The sequence below is a fragment of the Petaurus breviceps genome, unplaced genomic scaffold (assembly GCF_028583685.1).
Source record: "Petaurus breviceps papuanus isolate PSGF00001 unplaced genomic scaffold, PetGlider_PUasm1.0 90444, whole genome shotgun sequence".
Classification (NCBI taxonomy): domain Eukaryota; kingdom Metazoa; phylum Chordata; class Mammalia; order Diprotodontia; family Petauridae; genus Petaurus; species Petaurus breviceps.
Window position 1 is genome coordinate 726,045 of NW_027187256.1, and position 22,354 is coordinate 748,398.

Consider the following 22,354-nt stretch of genomic DNA (forward strand, 5'->3'; position numbering starts at 1 on the left):
GGAGAAGAGGGAGCTCATGGAGAATATGACAGAAGGGCTTAAGGCTTAGAGACAGGTCTCAAACAGTTCTTATAAGATTTCCAAAATATTAACAACCTTATGAAAGGATGTTCCAAACTGCAAACAATAAGAGAATGCAAGCAAATCTACAAATATACAAAAGACAGGAACAGTAGATGTTGGGTGGGTTGTGCCAATTTAGATAACTCATGTATTGGTAGAGGTGTGAACTGGTAAAACCATTCCAGAAACCAATTTGTAATTATATAAAATGCTTGTAACCTTTGACCCAGTGATTGAATTGGCAAGTATATACCCTGAAGAGTTAAAGAAAAAAAAAAAAGGATCCACATACAACAAAATATAGCAGCATTTTTCAAAGCAGAAAAGAACTGATGTCCATCAATTTAGAGAATGGCTAAACAAATTCTGGCACATGCATGTAACAGAAGGCTATTAAGCTTTAAAAAATTATGAATATGATGAACAGAAAAAGCATTAAAAGGTGTACATGAACAGCTGCTACAAAGTGAAGTCCGCAGAACTAGGAAAGCAATATAAATCATGTCCACAATATAAATGGGAACACTCTCTACCACAAAATAAAGGAAGCTGAATGTTGTAAAATTATAAAATGCCAGCTTAATCCAAATAATATGAGGATATCTCTTTCACCTTCCCACTTTGCAGAGGCTGAGACAAACAGATGTGGAGTAGTGAATATAAGGTTTTCTTCTGTGTTTACTGATTGCTTAATCTTATTCTCTTTCTTAATTTTTTTTTTATAGGGGATGACTCTTAAGTAGAGATAGAGGGAACACTTGGGGAATCTAGGCAATAAAAAAAGGAAAGTCTAATAAAATACTTTGAAAATTCATGAATTATTTTTCCTTTCACAACTTTATCTTCTGAATACCCTGTCCTTCCCTAAGACAGGAGCACAGATGGCAAGAAGGGAATGATTTCTAGGCTAGTAACATACAGGTTCCCAGTGAGATAAGATTAACTGCTGAAACACCATTTTATTTCTCTGATGGTTTTTGTTCACCCAAGTCCCACTTGGGACCTGAATTATTCAAATCTTTCATAAAAGACTTTGGCTATTCTGATAAAGAATTCATAGATTACATAATTACAGGTTTTTCTGAGTTAATCTCCTCCATACTATTCCCAAATGGTCATTTCTTGATATTACGTGTATATCAAAAGAGCTCATACCTATCCATCAGTTATGCCATGTTCTTACTCTTTTTATACAAATTATCACCTGTCTTTTCCTTCCTGGTATTGTACCCTGAAGTTCTATTCAAAATAGAAAACTAAAACTAAAACAAAACTAAAAACATTTCACATGTTCCATGATAGGAGAATAAACAAACTGATTTATCAAGGTGATGAAATGTTGATGTACAACTAAGAATACGTGAATTGTTTTCTTTAAATTGGAAGATTTATATGAAATGAAGTTAGAATACATTTTGTCATTCAGAAAAAAGTTGAAAAAGGAGCAAACTTTCTTTGCTGCCATCTTGTGGAAGTAAATGTAACTACATAATCTATTTAGGATAATGTAAATAAAGGAGATTATTTTTTTCAAACGTATTTATTTTTATCTTTTATGGAATCAGAATGTTCATTTTAAATCAGTTATTAAAAATGAAAAAAATGAAATTTGAATTTGCTCTGTGATTTAAAAATTCTGTGGTTTTGATAAAATGGCCAACTTAAAAAAGAAAACATATCAGGCATACCGTTATGTGCTACAGATTTATTCAACTCTTCCTAATAGTGCCTAAGGTGTTTTATAATAAAGAGTATGATAAAAGAAGAAAACAATAACTAGTAATGTACCCTATAACCTTGACACTCCAGTATTATAAAAAAGGTTATTTTTTGTGAAGCATTATGTGTAACATTTATAGCAAAACTGTTCCCATGGTCAATATAATTCAGAATCTTTTTCTTCCCATTCATTTGCTGATGTTTCTCACATAAAATATATGTAGCCTTATCTACAAGTGTAAATTATCTTATTTGTAGCAGGGGGTCGGTCCTCTGACAGCTAAACTATACTTAACATTTATTAAGGGCATTCTACATGCTAAGTATCATGGTGAGTTATGAAGATACAAAGAAAAGAAAAGCATCCCTGTTTTCATGAAGTATATACTCTATAGTTGGTGGGACAGAAGTGGCTAAAAGATTTTGTTTATTGCTTTTATATAGTTTCCTTCCATTATGAAGTCTCTGATGATAGATCAAGAATGATAAATCCCATAAAGGCCTTTCCACATTCATTTTGCAGGTTTTCTCTATGGTATGAATTTTCTTATGTTTCATCAAACTTTTACTGAGGTCAAAGGTTTTTCTGCATTCATTACAAGTACAGGTATTTTTCTCATATGAATTCTCTCATGCCGATTAAGATTCCCTCTCTCAAAGAAGGCTCTTCCACATTTATTACATTCAAAGGGTTTCTGACCACTATGAATTTTCTCATGTTTCTTTAAAATTCCTCTCTCACCAAAGGCTTTTCCACATTTATTACATTCAAAAGGTTTCACTCCAGTATGAACACTCTGGTGATCCGTAAGAAGTACCTTTCGACTGAAACTTTTCCCACATTTATTACATTCAAAGGGTTTCATTCCAGTATGAATTCTCTGGTGTCTAAGAAGGGATCCCCTTTCACTGAAGGCTTTTCCACATTCTCTACATTCAAAAGGTTTCTCTCCAGTATGAGTTCGCCAATGTATAATCAAAGCTCCACTCCCACTAAAAGCTTTTCCACACTGATTACATATGAAGGGTTTCTCTCCAGTATGAGTTCTCTTATGTGTTGCCAAATTTCCCCTGTGACGGAAGGCTTTCCCACATTCACTACATTCAAAGGGTTTCACTCCAGTATGAATTCTTTGATGATCAGTGAGGTTTCCCTTATTACCAAAGGTTTTCCCGCACTGACTACATTCAAAGGGTTTCACTCCAGTATGACTTCTCCAGTGTATAAAAAGGTTTCCCCTCTCAAAGAAGGATTTTCCACATTCACTACATTCAAAAGGTTTCACACCAGTATGGATGCTCTGATGATTATCAAGAAGTACCTTCCGGCTGAAGCTTTTCCCACACTCATTACATTCAAAGGGCTTCACTCCAGTATGAGTTCTCTGATGTCTAATTAGGGTTCCCCTATTACTAAAGGCTTTCCCACATTCATTACATTGAAAGGGCTTTTCTCCAGTATGAATTATCTTATGTGTTGTTAAGCTTCCACGGTGACTAAAGGCTTTCCCACATTCATCACATCCAAAGGGTTTCATTCCAGTATGAACTCTCAGATGATCAGTAAGGCTTCCCTTATTGCGAAAGGCTTTCCCACATTCATCACATTCAAAAGGTTTCAATCCAGTATGAATTATCTGATGTCTAATAAGATTTCCCTTCTCAAAGAATGCTTTCTCACATCTATCACATTCAAAGGATCTCTCTCCAGTATGAATTCTCTCATGTTTAGTTAAACTTTCCCTATGGCTAAAGGTTTTTTTACATTTATTACACTCAAAGGGTTTTTCTCCAGTATGAATCCTCTCATGTTTGTTCAACTTTCCCCTTTCAGCAAAGGCTTTTCCACATCTATTACATTCAAAGGGTTTCACTCCAGCATGAGATCTCTCATGACGATTAAGATTCCCCCTGCTACTAAAGGCCTTCCCACATTCATTACATTCAAAGGATTTCACTCCAGCATGAATTCTATGGTGTCTAATAAGGCTTCCCCTGGAACCCAAGATTTTGCCACATTCATTGCATGTAAGGGATTTCTCTCCAGTACAAATTCTCTCATATAGAGTAAGACTAGATTTTCTATCAGAGACTTTGCCATATTCATTGTATTCATGTAACTTTCTTCCAGAGTATATTCTATGAAGTTTGTTTCCTGAGTAGTATCTGAAGGACTTCACTGGAAGAAAGACTGACCCTGGACTAAAACTACTTCCAAATAAATTCTGTTGAGGTACACTCACTTTATTAAGAGTTGTTCTGTGAATGATGGTTACATTTCTAGATTGTCTCTCCTGGTTGCCTGGCTGTTTCTGTAAAATGACATCATATGCCATAGATTCTCCCATATTGGCATCCTGGGGAATATTTGGTAGTCTTTTCTTAGGTGATGGTATGAGGCAAGTACTCTGTATCAAACTCCAGTTTTTGGCTTTACTCCAACTGTCCAGATTAAGAGAATCTGAAAAAAATTTTTATAAAATGTCACTAACATCTGAACCCTGTGCTAGGACAAAAGAAACTGCTTTATAACAAGTTCTATCTTTTATCTCTTCCATAAAATAGAATGATATGTAATTTGTATGTAGAGAACAATTTCATCAGAATTAAAGTCAAAGATAGGAGAAGAAATAGAAACAAAAGAAAGTAATTGTCCAAGACAAAACAAATTATATCTCAAGTCATGAAACAGTCATTAAAGTAATACACACAATGACAAACAGGATTTCCTTCTGGAGGACAGAATAGTAGAAAATCAGAGGAAGAGAAAAACCTAGGAAACTACTTAACTGGCAAATGACTTTGGATCTACTTAAACTAAAATGACAGGCCTGGAAAATGAAACTATTAGAGAATACTGAAGAATTTTTGGATTTTCCCCAAATTATGAAGGAAGAAAGGATATGACAAATATATTTAATCTAGCTTGGAATTTTTCCTTACTCACCTGGACAAGTGCTTCTTAGAACTTCTCCCTCTGACATCCATGAGGCTTCTCCTTTTTCCAATAGGGAAATAACATCCAGTTTGGAAACAAAAATCCCTGGGGATAAAAATGCATCTAAGAACTAAATTCTCATTAAAAAAAAGCTCAGCTATGAAAGCATATAGAAAATGGTATGAAAGACAGCTGAGGCATACTCTATTGCAGTGGTGTCAAATTCAAATAGAATAGAAGAGAAATGGGGCCACTAAATCATACATAAGATCATGGGCCACTTACCAACATAGAAAACCACATCCTATTATATTTTAATTTATTTTTTTATATACTTCCACATTATGTTTTAATCTGTGTCACCTCATGCTGTGAGTCACTTGTCTGACACCTCTGTTCTGCTGTATTTCAAGGGAGAATGGGTCACAAATATAATTTAGAATAATAAAGAAAATCAGCTAATTTGACCCCAATTCATGCTAGGGTTTTATCTTTGGGTATCCAAATAATTCAGTAAACATTTTAGAAACGTACTATACAGGCACCACACTAAACATAGGAAATACAGATACAAAAAATGAAACAATCCTGACTGTCAAGGAGCTTACACTTTAATGGGGAAGAAAACAAGTACATGTATAAATGTATGTAGAATAAATTTACAGAGAGTAGAGTATAATTAAATACAAACTAGTTTGAGAGATATTAGCAATAAGAGGGATCAGGAGAGTCTTCATGCAGAACACGGTAGGTTTAAGTTGTGTCCTGAATGAAGAGAGGGATTCTATGAGGTGGAGATAAAGAGGGAGAACATTCCAGCATACAAGAGGCATAAAGACCAGAAGTAGAGTGCTGAGTGAGGAGCAAAGAGATAGCCACTTGGACTAGATCATAAAGTATTTATGGGGGAGGGGGGAAGGCACAAAGGGGGCAGAGAAGGAAAAAAGGTACCTTCATACACAAAGTATGACTAAATATAAAATAATTCACACTTGAGATAAACCCTTCATGATATAATAAACACAGGAAAGTTTTATTTTGAGAGAGGACACCTCATTAGCCATCAGGTAATAATGTTACATCCACACAGAAGAGGGGTTTTGTTTTTTTTTATCTTAGGAGCTACCGGAGTTGACTAAGTAAGGGAGTTATATGCTTGGATTTATGTTAAGACAAATCACTCTGCCAGCAATGTGGATAATGAAGCAGAGTAAGAAGAGACTGGACAAGAGAAGATCAATTTAGGAGACAACTGCAATAACCTAAATTAGAGGTGATGATGACTTAAACTAAGGTTGCAAAAGTCAGTAGAAAGGGAAAAAAGGTCAGATTCAAGAGATGTTGTGGAGGTAGAAAATAGAAAGATCTGACAGCTGACTGGATAAGTGGGATGAGGGAGAGTAAAGAGTCTAGAATGACGCTAAGATTACAAACTTGGGAAACTGGAAGAATGGTAAAGCTTTTAACAGAAATAGGGAAGTTTAAAAGAGGGGTGAGTTGGTGCGGCAAGGAAATATAACAAACTCAGTTTTCATTATGTTCAGTTTAAGATGTCTCCAAGACATCTAACTTGAAATGTCCAACAGGTACCTGGTGATGCAGGACTGAAAACTCCAGGGAGACTAGGCCTGTGTATATATAGATCTGAGAGACACCTGCAAAAAGGTGATAATTAAAACCAGGAGATGAGGTTATAAAGACAAAAAGTATATAGAGAAAGAAGAGAGTACAAGACAGAGGCTTAGAGAATATCGTCAGTGCGTGTGCTATGAATGATGTGCCAGCAAAGAACCCTGAGAAGCAGTAATCAGACAAATAGGGGGAAAATTAGGAGAATAGTGTCACAAAACAAAAAACAAGAGAAGAGAGTATCCAGAAGGAAAGAGTGGTCAACAGTGTCAGATATAGCTGATAGGTCAAGAAAATGAGAAATTAAAAAAAACAAAAGACCATCAGATCTGGCAACTGCTCAGTGATAATTTTGAAGATTAGATTGAGTTGAATGATAAGATCACAAGTCAGACAGAGAAATGGAAGCAATGAATAGAGACAGCTTTTTCCAGGAGTTTGGTGAAGAGAGAGAGATAGGATCAAAGTCTGAGTGGGTGTCATGGTTCAAGGAAGGTTTTTAAGGGATAAGAGAGATAGGAGTGTTTGAAGGCTCATAGAAAGGAATTAGTAGAGAGAGGGAATTAGAAGATGAGAAAGGAAGTGACTGAGGCTGCATTCTTCTGGAGAGTTCGGATCATGGCTAATCATAGTGGGGTTTGGCTTTGACAAGAAGGGCCAATTTAGAAGAGACTGGGAGGTGTCATCAAGAGGTTTTAAGATGAAGAGGATACCGTGTCAAATGCCCTCAAAATGTCAGTTTCTGTGGGGATTGGGACAGGAAATCAATTAGAAAGGAATCAAAGTATTGCCTTATGGTAGTGAGCTAAATCGGGATGGACAAAATGAAATTACAATGTACTTAATCAACACAAATGAGTGACTTCTAGAGATTCTTAGTAGCAAGTGAATAGAAGTAGAAGAGATGGATAAAAGGACTAACTTAGGGCTTTAACATGGTAACTGGTAAGACAATTCTAGAGCGGAAATCAGCATAAAGTTGAATTGGTTAAATACAAGGTCAAAACTGAGAAGGAGGGAAAAATAAAGTAAGAGAAATAACAGCCTGAAAAAAAGAACTAGAGAATAGTCAGTGAGGAAGAAAATAGATTTAGAAGGGGTGAGGCTTAGGGAAAGGTAGAATAATAGGATGTTATGGTTAGAGGAGTATCAAGTTTTGGTTCAGTTAGTATATTTGTGGGTAATGGTGATATTTAGAATAGTGCCATCCCTATCTGTGGATGAAGCAAAGAAAAGAAGTAGTACTAAGATTTTAAAAGACTGAGAAATTCAAATGTTAGGCAAATATGAGGGAGCACCAATCTAGACACTGAAGTTCCCTGGAATAAAGTTAGGGAAGGAGAACACAGTAAGCCAAATGCTGAACTCCTGATACAGAGGAAATAGGAAGTCCCTGTGGCTTCCAGAATAAAGGAATGACATGATCAGAACTATGACCTTTGATCCTTCCTGGGCCTTTACTAATTTTGCTCTAATTCATTAAGCATTTAAGTATTCAGTGTATGCAGAAAACTATGATGGGGAAGATAAAGGTTTAGCTAAGATATAATTCCTTCTTGACCTAATAGAGCTTCCAAGATATGAAGCACACATTCCTTGTCAAGAGAAATTCTAGGAGGGAGAAATACATTGTGGAGGAGACAAAAAGCTTTCAGAAGGAAGTAGTTTCATAATTTCCCTGGAACCTTGCAAGATTCTTTGACTTGAAGGTACAGGAAGTGAGGAAAATGTAGTCTCAGGATTAGCTTAAGAAAGCTATGGGATTTCTATTTCTACTAAACAAAGAACTTCATTGGGGAAAAGACAACACATATTCTGCCTACTTGCCATTAATAATATTTAAATTCTTCTTATGTTAGGAAGTCTTAAATATTACTACACAATAAGCCAAAACTCAAGGAAGCACTTCAGATACACAACAGTTATAGAGTGGTAAAGCAAAAAAGTGAAAATGCACCCCGCAATGGACAAACAGCAAATCACAGAGTACTATGCTTACCCATGGAGATAAGGTTCTCATAGTTCTCCATCATCACATTCCTGTACAAGTCCCTCTGTGCAGGGTCCAGCTGTCTCCACTCTTCCCAAGTGAATTCCACAGCCACATCTTTGAATGTCATGGATTCCTGAATCAAGAAAATTCCTGCTTACTCAAGGACCATTACTCTCATGAGTCAGAGAGTTGGCAGGATGATAAAGGTTCTCACAAAATTCAGAATTTTGAGTATTTCATGTCAAATATTTACAGAGGAACATACTATGTTACTCACTGTGTACTAGAAACAGTAGCATGTGGATAATTTTACTGGTCAAGTGTACCCCCAACAAATCCTATCAACTAAACTCCAATAAATTGACATACCTGAGTGATAATGCTCCAAAGTACACAATATAATCAGCACACATCTTACAATTAGATATACTACTATTAGCAACCACATTACATGTAGTAATTTCTAAATAATTATGTTACAGCAATCATTTTACATTACTAATAAACATTGTCTGAGTGGACTTAAAAGAGGAGACAGTAAACCATAAATGGTTTATCACACTAAAAAGTCTCCCAATTTCCAAACAATAAAACATCACAAGATCAGAGATATAACTAAAAGATACTTCAGAGGCCAAATGGAGTTACTTGCTGATTTTATAGATGAGGAAACTGAGGCTCAGGGAAATTAGGTGATTTGACTAAGGTCACACAAATAGTAAGCATCAGAGATAGTATTCCCTCTGTCTCTAAGGACACTGGTTCCTTTTTGGAATTGTAGAAATCTGGAATAAATGTCTTCTCCAAATTACAATAAACATTTATTACCTACTTACTGTGTGCACAGCACTACATTAAGTTTCTCTACAACAGTGAAAACTATAACTCATTCTGGCCTTCTCCATCTGTCTGTATCCTTCCATAAAAATTTCTAGAGAAGTTTTGAAAAAGACACTGGGGGACTTCCTCTAAATTTCTTATCAAACAAGGATTCAAATGCTGTCTAGCCCGAATCCCATTGGTTATTTCTGCCTCTCTCTCCTCACTTGACCAGTGACTTTATTTTACAGTCATACCCTTTTTGGTTACCTCTTCTGTACTTGTTCTTCTGCAAAAGTCTTCACAGGTAATATGCTACAGCCTATCTGTACTCACTCTATTCCCCCTCCCCCCATTGTTATTTGGTTGACTCATAATTTTAACTTTTCAGAGATGATGGTACTCCATGATTCACAGCAATAAAGGACAACTGAAAAAAATGACAGCTAGGAAGTGTCTGAGGCCAGATTTGAACCCAGGAAGATGAGTTTTCCTGATTCCATGCCCGGCACTGTATTCACTGAGCCATTTAGTCGCTCTCTGTACATAACAGATGTTGAATAAGTTTAAAGTACTGAATTTGTGAATTGAATTTTGGGGTAATAAAATATTTAAACTAGCTTATAAGTAGGAGGAGCTCGTCCTCAAGTCCAGTCTCTGGCCCACATTTAGAGGGTAAGCTTCCATCAATCAGAGACACTAGTAGCAACAACATCCCCCTACCCAGCAGTGCTTCTGGGAAACTCTCCTCCAGAGGAGGTGGAAAGGAGAGGAGGGGAGGGGACGGGGCGGGGCGCCTGCTTGGCGGAAGTGGGGGGGTGTAGAGGAAGAGTGAAGGACCGTGGGCCGCCACCCCTGAGCAGCCCTGTCCCCCACACTCTCAAACCCCCAGCCTACCCGGACTTCACCTTTCCTGCCTCCATCTCCAGGAATTGCCCAGTCCGGACCTCAAGAATCTCGTCCACCTTAGAAGACGGCTCCTCATTGCCTCGGGGTCACACCACCCGCCCACTAAGTGACCGCCTCACTTCTCTTTGCCCCGCCCCCGCCCCTTCCTTTCTCGCCCCGCCCCTTCCCGGCATGCTAGACCAGATCCTCAGTTGCTGGAGCTGGGGAGATGGCGCAGGCTCAACCGAGTTAGGAGTGGCAGCTCCGCGCAGAAGCAGGCGGAAAAGGCGAAGTCAGACGTCCCAAACTACCCGTACTGCAGGTAAAGGGCCGGAAATGTCATCACCCTCTCAGCGCCTAACTTCCGGAAACCCAGTAACGCGAGATGAAAGACGGAGGACTAGAGGGGGGGGGGCGGGGGAAGGGGGGGAGGGGGCGGGGTGAGAAACCGGAAAACGACCAGGTACGTCTCAGACCTTCACTGAGGCTGCGCAAGGCAACACCTTCCTGGGTACAGTGTATCCCCGGGAAGAAGGCAGGGAGCACCACCCTGACGGGTCGAGGGCACCCAATCAAGCATCTGGAATGTCTCGTTCAGGTCTGGGCTTTCCGTTTGGGGTGGACACTACAAAGTTGGAGGGCATCCAGAGGAGAGCAACCAGGAAGATGAAAGGATTGGAGAAAATGCAATACAAAAATGAGCTGAAGAAACTAGAAGTATTTAGCCTGGAGAAGAGCTGACTTAGGGGGGCATGATAGCTGTCTCCATAAAATTAATGGATTGTCATGGGGAAGAGGAGACCGTTCTAAAGGCAGAACTAGGAGTAATGCATGGAGCTTTTAGGGAAGCAGATTTCAGTTCGATCTTAGGGAAAACGCCCTCACAGTTAGATTTGTACCCACTTGGAATGGATTGCCTCATAGGTGGCTGGTTTCCTTCTAGTGAAATCTTTCAAGTGAAGGGTGAATGCCTGCTTGTTTAATTTGTTGCAGTAAGGCTTAACTTTATCCTGAATTCCAGTCTCCAATATCCAGTTGTTTCTTGAATGTTTTGAACTCGATATCCTTTGCATCAAAGCGAACATGTCCAGAACAGATTTTTATTCCTAAATTCTTCCCTTTTTCTAAGTTATCTATAACTATTGAACACATCATTCTCCCAGTCACAGAGCCTTGAAACCTGCCATCCTAAACTCCCTGCTGTTTACACTACATCTTCAGTCTTTTGTTATCTCCTTATCTAGTTATTTTTACCTTCTAAAGATTTCTGTGCCCCCTTTTCTCCACTCACACAATACCCACACGGCACTGGCCTTTATCACCACATGCCTGGAATATTGCATTTAATCTCGCCCTACTTCAGTCTGTCAGTCACTCAGTTGCCAAAAGGATTTTTCCAAAGCACAGATCTGACCATATCACCCCCACCCCTCCCACATATATATATTTTTAAAGCAATTGGGGTTAAGTAACTTGCTCAAGGTTACACGGCCAGTTATTTCTGGGTGTGGTGCTGAGTGTCTGAGCCCGGGATTCGATCTCCAGGTCGTCCCAACACTGGAGCCGGTGCTCTTACTCGCTGAGCCACCTGGCCGCCCCTCCCTCCCACATATTAACTGTAGGGGTGGCTCCCTATAACTTAAAGGATCAAATATGACTTTATAAGATACTGTTTGGCTTTTGAAACCTTTCACAACCTGGTTCCTTTCTATCCTTCATAGGTTCCCAAAGAGGGCAGCAATGGCACCCCTAGTTGCTGAAACGATGGGGAAAGGGGAGGGGAAATGGTAGTAGCCTCAGGTGCATTTAGGGGGGCACGGAATAAAAATTAGGGAGTGGTGGAAGCATAGGGAAAGAAGAGAAGAAAATTTTGAAAAACACCTGGTATGTTTTGTCTGTTGTGTAACAGTTAAAAGTCATAGTGATTACATTATTTTCCAAATAAACACATAAATTGCAAATTATAACCCATCAGTGGTCAAGTCCACTGTCAGGTCTTAACAAGCAAGTATTGGCAGGCCAGTGTGTAGTGCATTGTTGGTCAGTCCAGCATGCATGGGGAAGAATATGTACATGAAATGACTTGTTTACAGTATGATACTATATGGTTACATGATCTAATATTGCATCATCAAAATTTCAATGAAGGAAAAAATTTATAATAAAATATATATGTTGGAAATGACACAAATTAAAAAAAAAATTAAAAGGTTAAAGAAAGTAGATTTCCAGGGGAGTGCTGAGTAATTTTTTTTTTAAAGGAGGTGGCAGGCCAGATAAGTTTGGGAACCTCTGCTTTGCAGTATCCTTAAACTTATTCTTCTCCATGTAGTCTATGATCCATCAAATTAGCTTTTGACGATACATACACACATCTCTGTCTCCTTCATTCTCAGAATCCACCCCTGGGATCAAATCCTGTTGACACTAGTGTGACTTTGAGCAAGTCATTTCTACTTCTTGGGCCTCAATTTCTTCATCTGTTGAATGTGGGGCTTGGACAATATGACCTTGGGGTGCCTCTTCAAATTCTACATCTGTGCTTACTATCTTATCTTTATTTTTTTGAAAATTTTCATATATCTCCAATTACATGTAAAAACAATTTTTAACATTTAAAAGAAATTTTGAGTTCTAAATTCTCTCTCTCCTTCCCCTACCCCCTCACTGAGAAGGTAAACAATTTGATATAGATTATACATGTGCAGTCATGTAAAACATTTACATATTAGCCATGTTACAAAAGAAAATACAGACCATCACCACCACCTTCCACCTCTCGTACCCTCCCTGCAAAAAAAAAGAAAGAAAATAATCTGCATTCAGACTCTATCATTTCTCTGGAAGTGAATAGCATTTTTTATCATGAGTCCTTTGGAATTGCCTTGGATCATTGTATTGTTGAGAACAGCTAAGTCATTCATAGTTGGTCATCTAACAATGTTGCTGTTACTGTGTACAATGTTCTCCTTGTTTTGTTCGTTTTGCCTCAGTTCATATAAATCTTCCCAGGTTAATCTAAAAGCTCCTTGCTCATCATTTCTTATAGCACAATAGTACTCCATCAAAATCACATACCACAACTTGTTTAGCCATTCCCCAATTGATGAACATTCCCTCAATTTACTCTTCTTTGCTGCCATAAAAAGAGCTGCTATATTTTTGTACATATAGATCCTTTTCCCTTCTTAAAAAATCTCTTTGAGATACAGGCCTAATAGTGGTATTGCTGGGTCAAAGGGTATGCATAGTTTTTAGCCCTTTGGGCATCTTGATTTATTTTTAAAAGTAAATTATATATATCCATTTTTTGTTATTTCCAGTGTAAAGGTAATTCTTGACAGAAGAAAAGCAAAAATATTGATTATCTTCTTCGTCTCTTGTCATTTATTATGATATCATTCATTCCAAGGAGATACTATTTCTTTGATCCTTCATCACTCAATATAGCATATATGCTATTCTTAGATTATCTCATTAGCCTTAGCTTATTCTGAGCTTTAGAACTCCTAAGACTATTTCTATAGGTTTAAGCTATGCTGTTATATTCTTTGTCTGTAACTTATCCTTGCTCCCTTCTCCTGTGCAGTTTTCCTTTTTTAAGTTAGTCAGTAAACACCCCATATACTTCTACTTCAATCTCTCCAGACACCTGCTATTTTTCCTTTTTGCTGAAATTTGTATCTTCAGTTTCATTCCTGAACAACTCTTACTCTCTTGTTCTGACATCTTCTATGTAGTCTTTCTCTGAATCCTTTGAAATCTGCTTTATCCCAATCTAGAGTTTGTCAGATAAATCTAAGCTTCCTCTTCTCTTTCAAATTAAGAGATGGACATTTTCCCTACCCCAGGGTTCCCATCGAATCCTATCAACCCCACCAATCAATTCATCACTCTTCCTTTTAGTCACATCTAAAATCTTTGAGTAGGAAACCTTCCCCAACTCCTCTTCAGTCATGTCTTCCTTTTGCTAATTATTTCCTATTTACCATATATATATATAGCTTGCTTTGTATATATTTGCATGTTGCCTCCCTTATTAGACTGTAAACTTTGAGGGCAGAAACAGTCTTTTGCATTTAGCTCAGTGCTTAGCACATAAAAGACAATGTTTAATTATTGATTTAAGTGATTCATGAGAATAGCATATAGTCTACAATTTCTCTTTGGTGGCTCCTTCTCCATTGAAGAGTGAATCCAGGAAGGGGAAGAAAACTAGAGATGAATGAAGGAATTTCCAATAAGGATTACAAATAGGATGACTTTGTAGTATACTTTGTCAAAACAGTGGATATGTATGTGTGTGTGTGTGTGTGTGTGTATCAACAGGAAATATTAAGAAATATTTACCTAAATTTTTTTCTAGACTTTTCCCTTTACAAAAGTATATACAAGTTAAAACAAAAGTTAAAGTTCAGAAAATAGACTGAGTAGTATTCAAATTGGTTAAAAAAAACATGTCTAATGAAAATAATTAACTTCTTTTTCTAATGAAAAAAATTAACATTCCCTCAAGGGATGTCCACATAAGGGCCATATCCAAATTCCAAAGGAATTAGGCTATTGATCAGAGAAAAGGCTCCTTGCCATCTGTAAGGGTTAGTTTCTAAGGGGAGCCATTAAGCAAAGAATGGAGTAGTTTTAGGAGATGAAGTGAGGATTCCAATAGAATGCTAATTCACAATATCACATAAAAGTTGAATAAGACCTATCTGAGGCCACCTAGTCCATGTGGCAGACAGAGTAGTGCAGGGGAAAGAATTCTGGTCCTATGTGAATGAATGAAGAAAATATTTTTTAGGCACTTACTATCTACAAAGCACTGGAGATGCAAAAAGAAAAGTAAATCCTTGCTCTCAAGGAGCTCCCATTCTTATTTTTTTTTAAACAATTGGGGTTAAGTAACTTGCTCAAGGTTACATGGCCAGTTTTGTGTGTGTGTGTGTGTGTGTGTGTGTGTGTGTGTGTGTGTGTGTGTTAAGTATCTGAGGCCAGAACCGATTCCAGGTCCTCCCGATTCTGGGCCGGAGCTCTTCCTCACTGTGCCACCTAGTCGCCCCTAAGGCGGGAACCGATCCTGGGTCCTCCCGACTCTGGGCTGGAGCTCTTACTCACTGTGCCACCTAGCCGCCCCTAAGGAGCTCCCATTCTAATAGGAGAGACACCACTTAGGAAAGATTTAAGCTGCAAGTCAGATGGAAAGGTCTCATAGTCTTTAGGATACACTGTCAAAGAGGATGGCAATGTATCTTCTTTAATGTCATCTCCTCCAATAAAATCATACATTTACTTGTACCAAAAAAAAAAAAAATACCAGGTCTTTTTGTGTTGGCAATTAACTAAAAGCTAAATTGTGTCCCCTCAGTTGGTAAATGACAACAAATGTGATAGAATACTAACATTCAGTCAGAAATAGTCAAGGGAACGATCACAGAAAAACCTGGGAAGATTTGTAAGAATTGATGAAAAACAAAGTGAGCAGAATGAGGAAAACAATTTATATTAACAATGTAAAATAAAAAAAAAAATCCAAAGTCTTTAGAACTTTGTTCAATGCTATGCTATGCATTTCTTACAAGTTATGTTTGGTTTGGTTTGCTTTTGCAATAAAGGATGTGAGAGGGAGAAAAAGTAAATGCCTGTTAATTGAAAAATGAATGAATGAATAGAAAGAATGCTAGCTATGGAATCACAAATCTTGAGAGTCACTATGTGTGAAACCTTGGACAAATTACTTAACCCTTCTGACTTACATATTTTCATCAGCAAAATAGCAAGCCAGAATTAGAAAGAAGCAAGGTTCTTATACACAGAGACTTTTTCCTTTTTCTTTGTATATCCAATGTTTAGCACAGTGTCTGGCACAGAGTAAGACTGACTGATTGGAAGCAGCTAGATGGTAAAGGAGATAGAGCACTAAGCCTGGAGTCAGCAAGATCTGAGTTCAAATCCAGCCTTAAACACTTACTAGCTAAGTCACTGTGGGTAAGTAACTTAACCTCTATTTGCTTCATTTTCTTCATCTGTAAAATGGGGAAAATAATGGGACTGACTTCCAGTGTTGTTGTGAGGAACAAATGAGATAATAATTGTAAAACACTTCTATATAAATGTTAGTTATTGTTGTTCCTGCTTATATTCTAGGATTTTACCAATCTATGAACTTGTATCTGCATGTGTAGAAGAACCTTCTCTCGATATCTGTAACAAAGACACTCACCCTTCATTTGAAAACCTCCAGTGAAGGTTAATGCACTCTTCTTCCTCGGGCAGCCCACTGCAAATTAGGACTGCTCTATTCATAAAGGAAATGGTTTTTAAAGGAAGTTTTATTCTTACATCAAGCTGAAATTTCCCTCCTTCAAGTTCCTTCCATTGCCCTAGTTCTGCTCTCTGGGCTCATTTGGAACAAGTCTGATCTCTGTTTCCCATCCCAGCCCTTCAACATATGAAGAATCTCTCTCCAGGCTACATCAGTGATTCATCTGCATAGGTCTTTCTCTACCAGGCCATGGAGACCTCTTTACCCTTGGAGGCTCATTCCCCCCCTCCCCAGGGGCTATATCCCACATTCCTCCTCTGCCTCCAGAGGCTTCACCTCCATACTGTCTGGTACCTCCCAGAACCTCCACTTTAAGGAGGAAACCCAGGCCAAAGACATTGACATCCCTCTCTAGGATGTACTGGCCACTATTCAGCCCCATTTTATGTGTTGCCTTCCTCTATTAGATTGTAAACTCCTTGAGGGCAGGGAATGACTGCTACTCTTTGTATTCCTAGAGCCTAGTAGGGTGTCTGGCCCTGTTTGTTGTTGTTTCGTCCTTTCATTACCCTTTCTTGGGTTTTTTTTGGCAAAAATACTAGAGTAGTTTGCCATTACCTTCTCTAGCTCATTTTATAGACAAGGAAATTCAGGCAAATTGGGTTAAATGACTTGCCCAGGATCACACAGCAACTGTCTGATGCCAGATTTTTACTCAGGAAGATGAGTCTTCTTCACTTCAGGCCCAGTGTTTTATCCACTTGGCCATCTAATTGCCCTGCCTGGCACTGTACTGAGTACTTAAATGCTTGTTGACTCACTTGACTGACAGCAATCATGTCCCCCAAATCTGGTCTTCTCCAGACTAAACATTCTAAATTCCTTCAAATGATTCTCGTACTGAATTGTTTCCAATCTTCTCACTAGCCCGGTTACTCTCTTCAGGATGATCTCTAAATTGATAATGCCCTTCCCAAAATGCAGTATCCAAGCCTGACCAAAATACTACAGATATTATAACATTAGGACAGGACTATCACTTGTCACATTCTGGACACTGTTTTTCAGTTCAGCTTTACAATAACTGTTTTGCATGACAAACCCCAGCTAATTTTTTGAGGCTATAATCCACTTAAATCCTCAAAATCTTTCATGTATCATCCATCATCACCACTCTTGCCTGTCCTAGTACTTATACATTAGACCCTTTAAATCTAAATGAAGCACTTGAAGATTATGATGTCTTTCTATTCCTCAGGTATAATTTGTATAACATGTATAATTTTAACTCTGCCTTAGGTCTAGCCATTTTACTGGGAACTTTCTTCAGATCTCTTGATTTAGGTATTTCTTGATATCACATGGATGTCCATGGAACACACAGGTTGTCAGCTATTACCCTTTGCAATCATTGTGTAACAGGGTAACACCTTTCTGGTTATATGTTCATTGTGTCCTTTATCCTGGGCAGTTACTAATTTAAGATGTGTCACAATATGGTCTCATTTGCCATATGCCTCTCCATTCCCATTTGGATAATCTTCAAATTAAATTCTCCATAGACTCAAATTCCATGAAAATACGGTCCTTCAAAATTTAAACTAAGTTATCACAATGGAAAAACTGCAAGTCATCTTTAACATTTGCAAAACAAACACCAATTTCATCCCTAATGGAACACATAAAACCATCTGATCATAGTTCTGTTTTTCCTTTATTCTGGGTATATTTCCCATATTCCTATATCACATATCATCCTTAATATCCTAGTGACAGTGGACAAATCACCTTTCCTCTTTGACCCCTAATTTCCTCATCTATAAAGATCTTGGACAAGATGCTCTCCCAAGCTCATCAGCATTAAATTCTATGACCTTATGATGATACATGCCTAAGAAGAATAAAAAACAATAGAAATTTAAGTTAGCAACTGGTTAGAAATTTGCTCTAGAAAGAGGGAGATAAGAACTTGAATATAGCTGTCCATTTGAACCTCTCCTTTGCAGGTATCCTTGAAAATGTTTATAACAGAACTATGGACACAAGTAATCTACCTCTCACTCCCACTAGATTATGTGGTATGTAGGTTTCTCAGGGACGCCATTAGAATGATACGATGAAAAATCCAAACCTTTGCCAGAAGCTCATGCTAAACTCAAATAGTATGAAAAATGCTTTAGCAGAATTCAATAAAAAAAAAGTAATGTAGTATTCCTATTAAAATCATTAAAAAGCATAGGAATAAATGGAATATTATTTAAAATAATAAGTAGCATCTATCTAAAACTATCAGCAAGTATGGGGATAAGCTAGAAGCATTTCCAGTAAGATTGGGGGTTAAGGATGTCTACTATCACCCCTGTTTTTCAGTTTGGTACTAGAAATGTCAGCCATAGCAATAAGAGAAGAAAGAAATCAAAAGAATTAGATTAGGCAAAAAAAAAAAGATTAAGCTAACACTCTTTGCAGATGATATGATGATATACTTAGAGAATCAAGTAAAAAACTACTTGAAATAATAAATTTAGCAAAGTTACAGGATATAAAATAAACCCACACAAATCCTCATCATTCCTATATATTTCTAATGAAGCCTAACAACAAGAAATAGAAAGAGAAATTCCATTTAAAGTTACTGTAGATATTATAAAATATTTGGGAATCTACCTGCCAAAACAAAACCAGGAAGTATCTGAACACAATCACAAAACACTTTTCACACAAATAAAGTCAGATCCAAATAATTGGAAAAACATCAGTTGCTGATGATTAGGTTAGGTTAAGTTAGGAAGTAATGGAGTAAGGAGAGAGCTTTACAAAGCAGTAGTAGGTATATATTAGTAGTGAGAGCTGAAAGTACTGGCAAACAAGATGACCACTGAGTTGGAGGTAGTGTGAAAATAAAGCACAAGACAGAAGACTAGCAGTGCGGTGGACTCGATGCAACAGGCTGTTAGGGACTTCCTTTAAGTTAGGAACATAACTCAAGTCAGGAAAAAAATCAGTTTCTCTTCCATGGCACTTAGGTTTATTTACCTAAGTAAATTTACAAATTTATTTACAAATGAACCAAGTAGAATAGCTATATAAATACTACCTATTTATATACAATACTACCAGTAGCATTATTCATAATAGCACAAAAGTGAAAACAACCCATTTTGCGCCATGGAAAAGGGTTTAGTGAGTTTTAAGAAAGTGATATAATAGGGATGAGGCAGAAGAAATGACACTAAAATTAAAATAAGAACAACAATAATAATTAACATTTATAAAGAAATTTCTGTGTGTCAGTTACTGTGATAAGTATTTTACAGATATGCTCTTTTGATTGTCACAACAACTCTGGAGGTGGGTGTTATTATTATCTCCACTTTACAAATGAGAAAACTGAGGCAAACAGAGGTGAAGTGACTTGCCCAGGGTCATAAAGCAAGTAAGTATCTACAGCTGGATTTGAACTCAGGTCTTTCTGATTCCAGTTCCAGCAGTCTATCCACTGTACCATCTAACTGCCACCCAGAAAGCAGGGAGGGAAGATTACTTGCATGAAGGAATATGGAGTGAAGAAACTGATCACAACATAAAATCTACAGCAACATATGAAACATTGTCATAATCCAGAAAACTACACAAAATAAAACAAATTCAGAAGTAAGAAGCAAGTAAGTAAAGAGAAATTTTTTTTGTTACTATCTTTTGAAAATAATTGTATACATGCTTCATTTAGCAAATGTAAATAAAGGAAATTACTCTTTGGACATACTAATTTTTTTGAGTTACTAAATTTAAAATAACAAATAAATGTATGACTTCTCATCTTCCCCACATCCATATATAGTTTTGCTAAACCATCAACAACTTATGCCAACTGGAACCTTCTGGTGTGTTACAGCAAAGATAGTAAAAAAAAGAAATAAAAAACATCTTTTTTTCTTGCAAAGCACCAAATGTCAAAGATGCTGACATTCTGCAGTCTGGATTTCTAACAACAGTATTTAACAAAGGATGAGTTTTTATGAAGTATTTCCCAAATTCATACACCACTACCGTTAACTTCTAGCAGTCTATGACAGGAATTCTTAACCTATTTGTGCCCTGGACTGTTGGGAAAAACCTATAGATTCCTCAAAATAATGTTTGAAAATCCATAAAATAAAATTATAAGGGAAACCAATTATATTGAAATAGGGACAACAGAGTTCTAAAAAGAAAAAGTCAGAGACCCTCCAAGAACCCAGGGTCCAGGATGTGGCTTTAATACTAGGTTGTAGAGTAGATAGAGCCCTGGACTTGGAATCAAGAAACTAAGAGTTTAAATCCTGCCTCGAAGACTTATTAACTGTATGGACTTGGGTAAAGTCTTTTAACATTTCTATAGTTTTGATCTGTAAAAGGGAGGGAATAGCACCTATCTTACCAGGTTATTATGAAGGTCAGATGAGATAACATGTAAAGTACTTTGTAAACCTTAAGTTGATATAAATGCTAGGTTTTACTATTCCCACAGCAAATATAATACAAAATCTTTTTCTTCCACATTATTTAACTAATGATTCTGAAGCACTTTGCAAAATGAGTTTAAAAGGTTTCTCACAAGAGTACATTCTGACAGGTAGTAAGCTATCTGACAATGTAACAAATCCAATATTTAAGAATTATCTGTGTACTCAAAATTATGTTAGCTAAATGAAACAATTAATGGCCCAAAAGCAGCTTACATTCTAGGAGAGAGGTGCTCCCACCCACTGGGATAGAACATGTACCTATTCACTACTTTTGTCTTGTTTCTCTCCCTTAGGGACTATGTGATAAGTAAAGGATGAAGAACTGATGGCCTACCCACATTGAATACATGGATGTTCTGTCTTCTAAACATAAATTATTTTAAAGAAAGTTTTCACTGTGCTTGAATTTTCAAATTACCTTACTAAAATTAAAAGGTTTCTTTTCAACATGAATTCTCTGAATTTTAATAAAGAATTTCTTCTCACCAAAGACTTTTCCACATTTATTATATTAAAAAAAAGTTTTATATGAATTATCTGATTTTTCTTCTGGCTTCTCTGCTCACAAAAGGCTTTCCCACATTCATTACATTTAAACTCCAGTATGAGTTATCTGATGGCAAATGAGATGTCCGTCCCCTCTGCCTGAAACCTTTCCCACACTGATTACATTTAAAGGGTTTCACTCCAGTATGAGTTCTCTGATGTATAACAAGAGTTCCCGTCTCACTAAAGGCTTTTCCACATTCACTACATTGAAAGGTCTTCTCTTCTGTATGAGTTCTTTGATGGCTAACTCTCACTGTACGATTTCCCACATTGATTACATTCAAAAGGTTTCTCTCCAGTATGAGTTCTCTGCTGTCTAGTAAGACTTCCTTTCTCAACAAAGGATTTTCCATGTTTATTGCATCCAAAGGATTTGTCTCTAGTATGAATTCCCTCATGTTTTATCAAGTTTCCCTTGTGTCTGAAGGTTTTTCCACTTTTATTACATCCTAGGGTTTCTCCTCAATAAGAACTCTCTGATGTCCTCTGAGATGGGGTTTTCTGTCAAAGACTTTTCCATGCATTTAATGTGCTCATTTATTTCTTCTACAGAGTGAACTATATGAAGTTTAATGTTGTAGGAATTATAACTGAAGGGCTTCCTCCATGATGAAACAAATATAGATTCCTGGCTGAGACTTCTCCAAAATGAATTAAGTTGTGGCATGTTCCTTTTCTTTAAAGATCTTCCATGAGGGACTGCTAGTTTTGATTGTACCTCTGGATGTCTCTCTAAATTAAGATTACATTCCACAGCTTTTTCCAATTTAGATTGGCAGAAACTATCCTTTTGAATTTTTTTTTCTGGAATGACATTTCCATTTAAATGTCCTTCATGAGACATGAGTCACTGGTTTCACATCTAGTCCCCTGACTCAGGGTATCTGAAAGAAAATTTAAGAGTATCAATAGCAATTGTTCTCTGTGCTATGGGGAAAAATGCTATGCCTTTCATAAAGAACAAAGATGCTTAGTCTGTACTACGT

General features: G+C 37.2%; 2 protein-coding genes and 1 long non-coding RNA gene across 5 annotated transcripts in view; 1 reads left to right on the forward strand and 2 right to left on the reverse strand.

The window, feature by feature from the left end:
* Positions 1-4,156, reverse strand: part of LOC138177711 (olfactory receptor 52D1-like) — a 57,351-nt gene extending 53,195 nt beyond the window's left edge. Inside the window, exon 1 of the mRNA XM_069108923.1 lies at positions 4,026-4,156. The gene's annotated coding sequence lies outside the window, so the exon portion shown is untranslated. The remainder of the gene's footprint in view (positions 1-4,025) is intronic.
* LOC138177710 (zinc finger protein 84-like) lies at positions 1,429-10,470 on the reverse strand. Of its 3 annotated transcripts, none has more exons than XM_069108922.1 (4): positions 10,367-10,470; positions 8,349-8,475; positions 4,730-4,825; positions 1,429-4,243 (listed from the first exon to the last, which is right to left on the reverse strand). In XM_069108922.1, the coding sequence occupies exons 2-4, from the start codon at positions 8,467-8,469 to the stop codon at positions 2,340-2,342; spliced, it is 2,121 nt and encodes a 706-aa protein (XP_068965023.1). In that variant the 5' UTR covers positions 8,470-8,475; positions 10,367-10,470; the 3' UTR covers positions 1,429-2,339. The 3 variants fall into 3 exon arrangements, with proteins under 3 accessions (XP_068965023.1, XP_068965020.1, XP_068965022.1); XM_069108919.1 differs by lacking the exon at positions 10,367-10,470 and adding an exon at positions 10,070-10,202; XM_069108921.1 differs by lacking the exon at positions 10,367-10,470 and adding an exon at positions 10,059-10,192.
* On the forward strand, positions 10,220-21,309 carry LOC138177714 (uncharacterized). Its single transcript, XR_011172550.1, has 3 exons — positions 10,220-10,371; positions 19,794-19,976; positions 21,113-21,309. It is a non-coding gene; the product is annotated as an uncharacterized lncRNA (long non-coding RNA).
* The last annotated feature ends 1,045 nt before the right edge of the window (positions 21,310-22,354 follow it).

Excerpts from the sequence above, each read along its gene's own strand:
- LOC138177710 (XM_069108919.1), bottom strand. Across the intron at positions 4,826-8,348 it reads TGAGAACCTTATCTCCATGG|GGATTTTTGTTTCCAAACTG; the intron begins GTAAGCATAGTA and ends TTTTATCCCCAG. Across the intron at positions 4,244-4,729 it reads TCTAAGAAGCACTTGTCCAG|ATTCTCTTAATCTGGACAGT; the intron begins GTGAGTAAGGAA and ends AATTTTTTTCAG.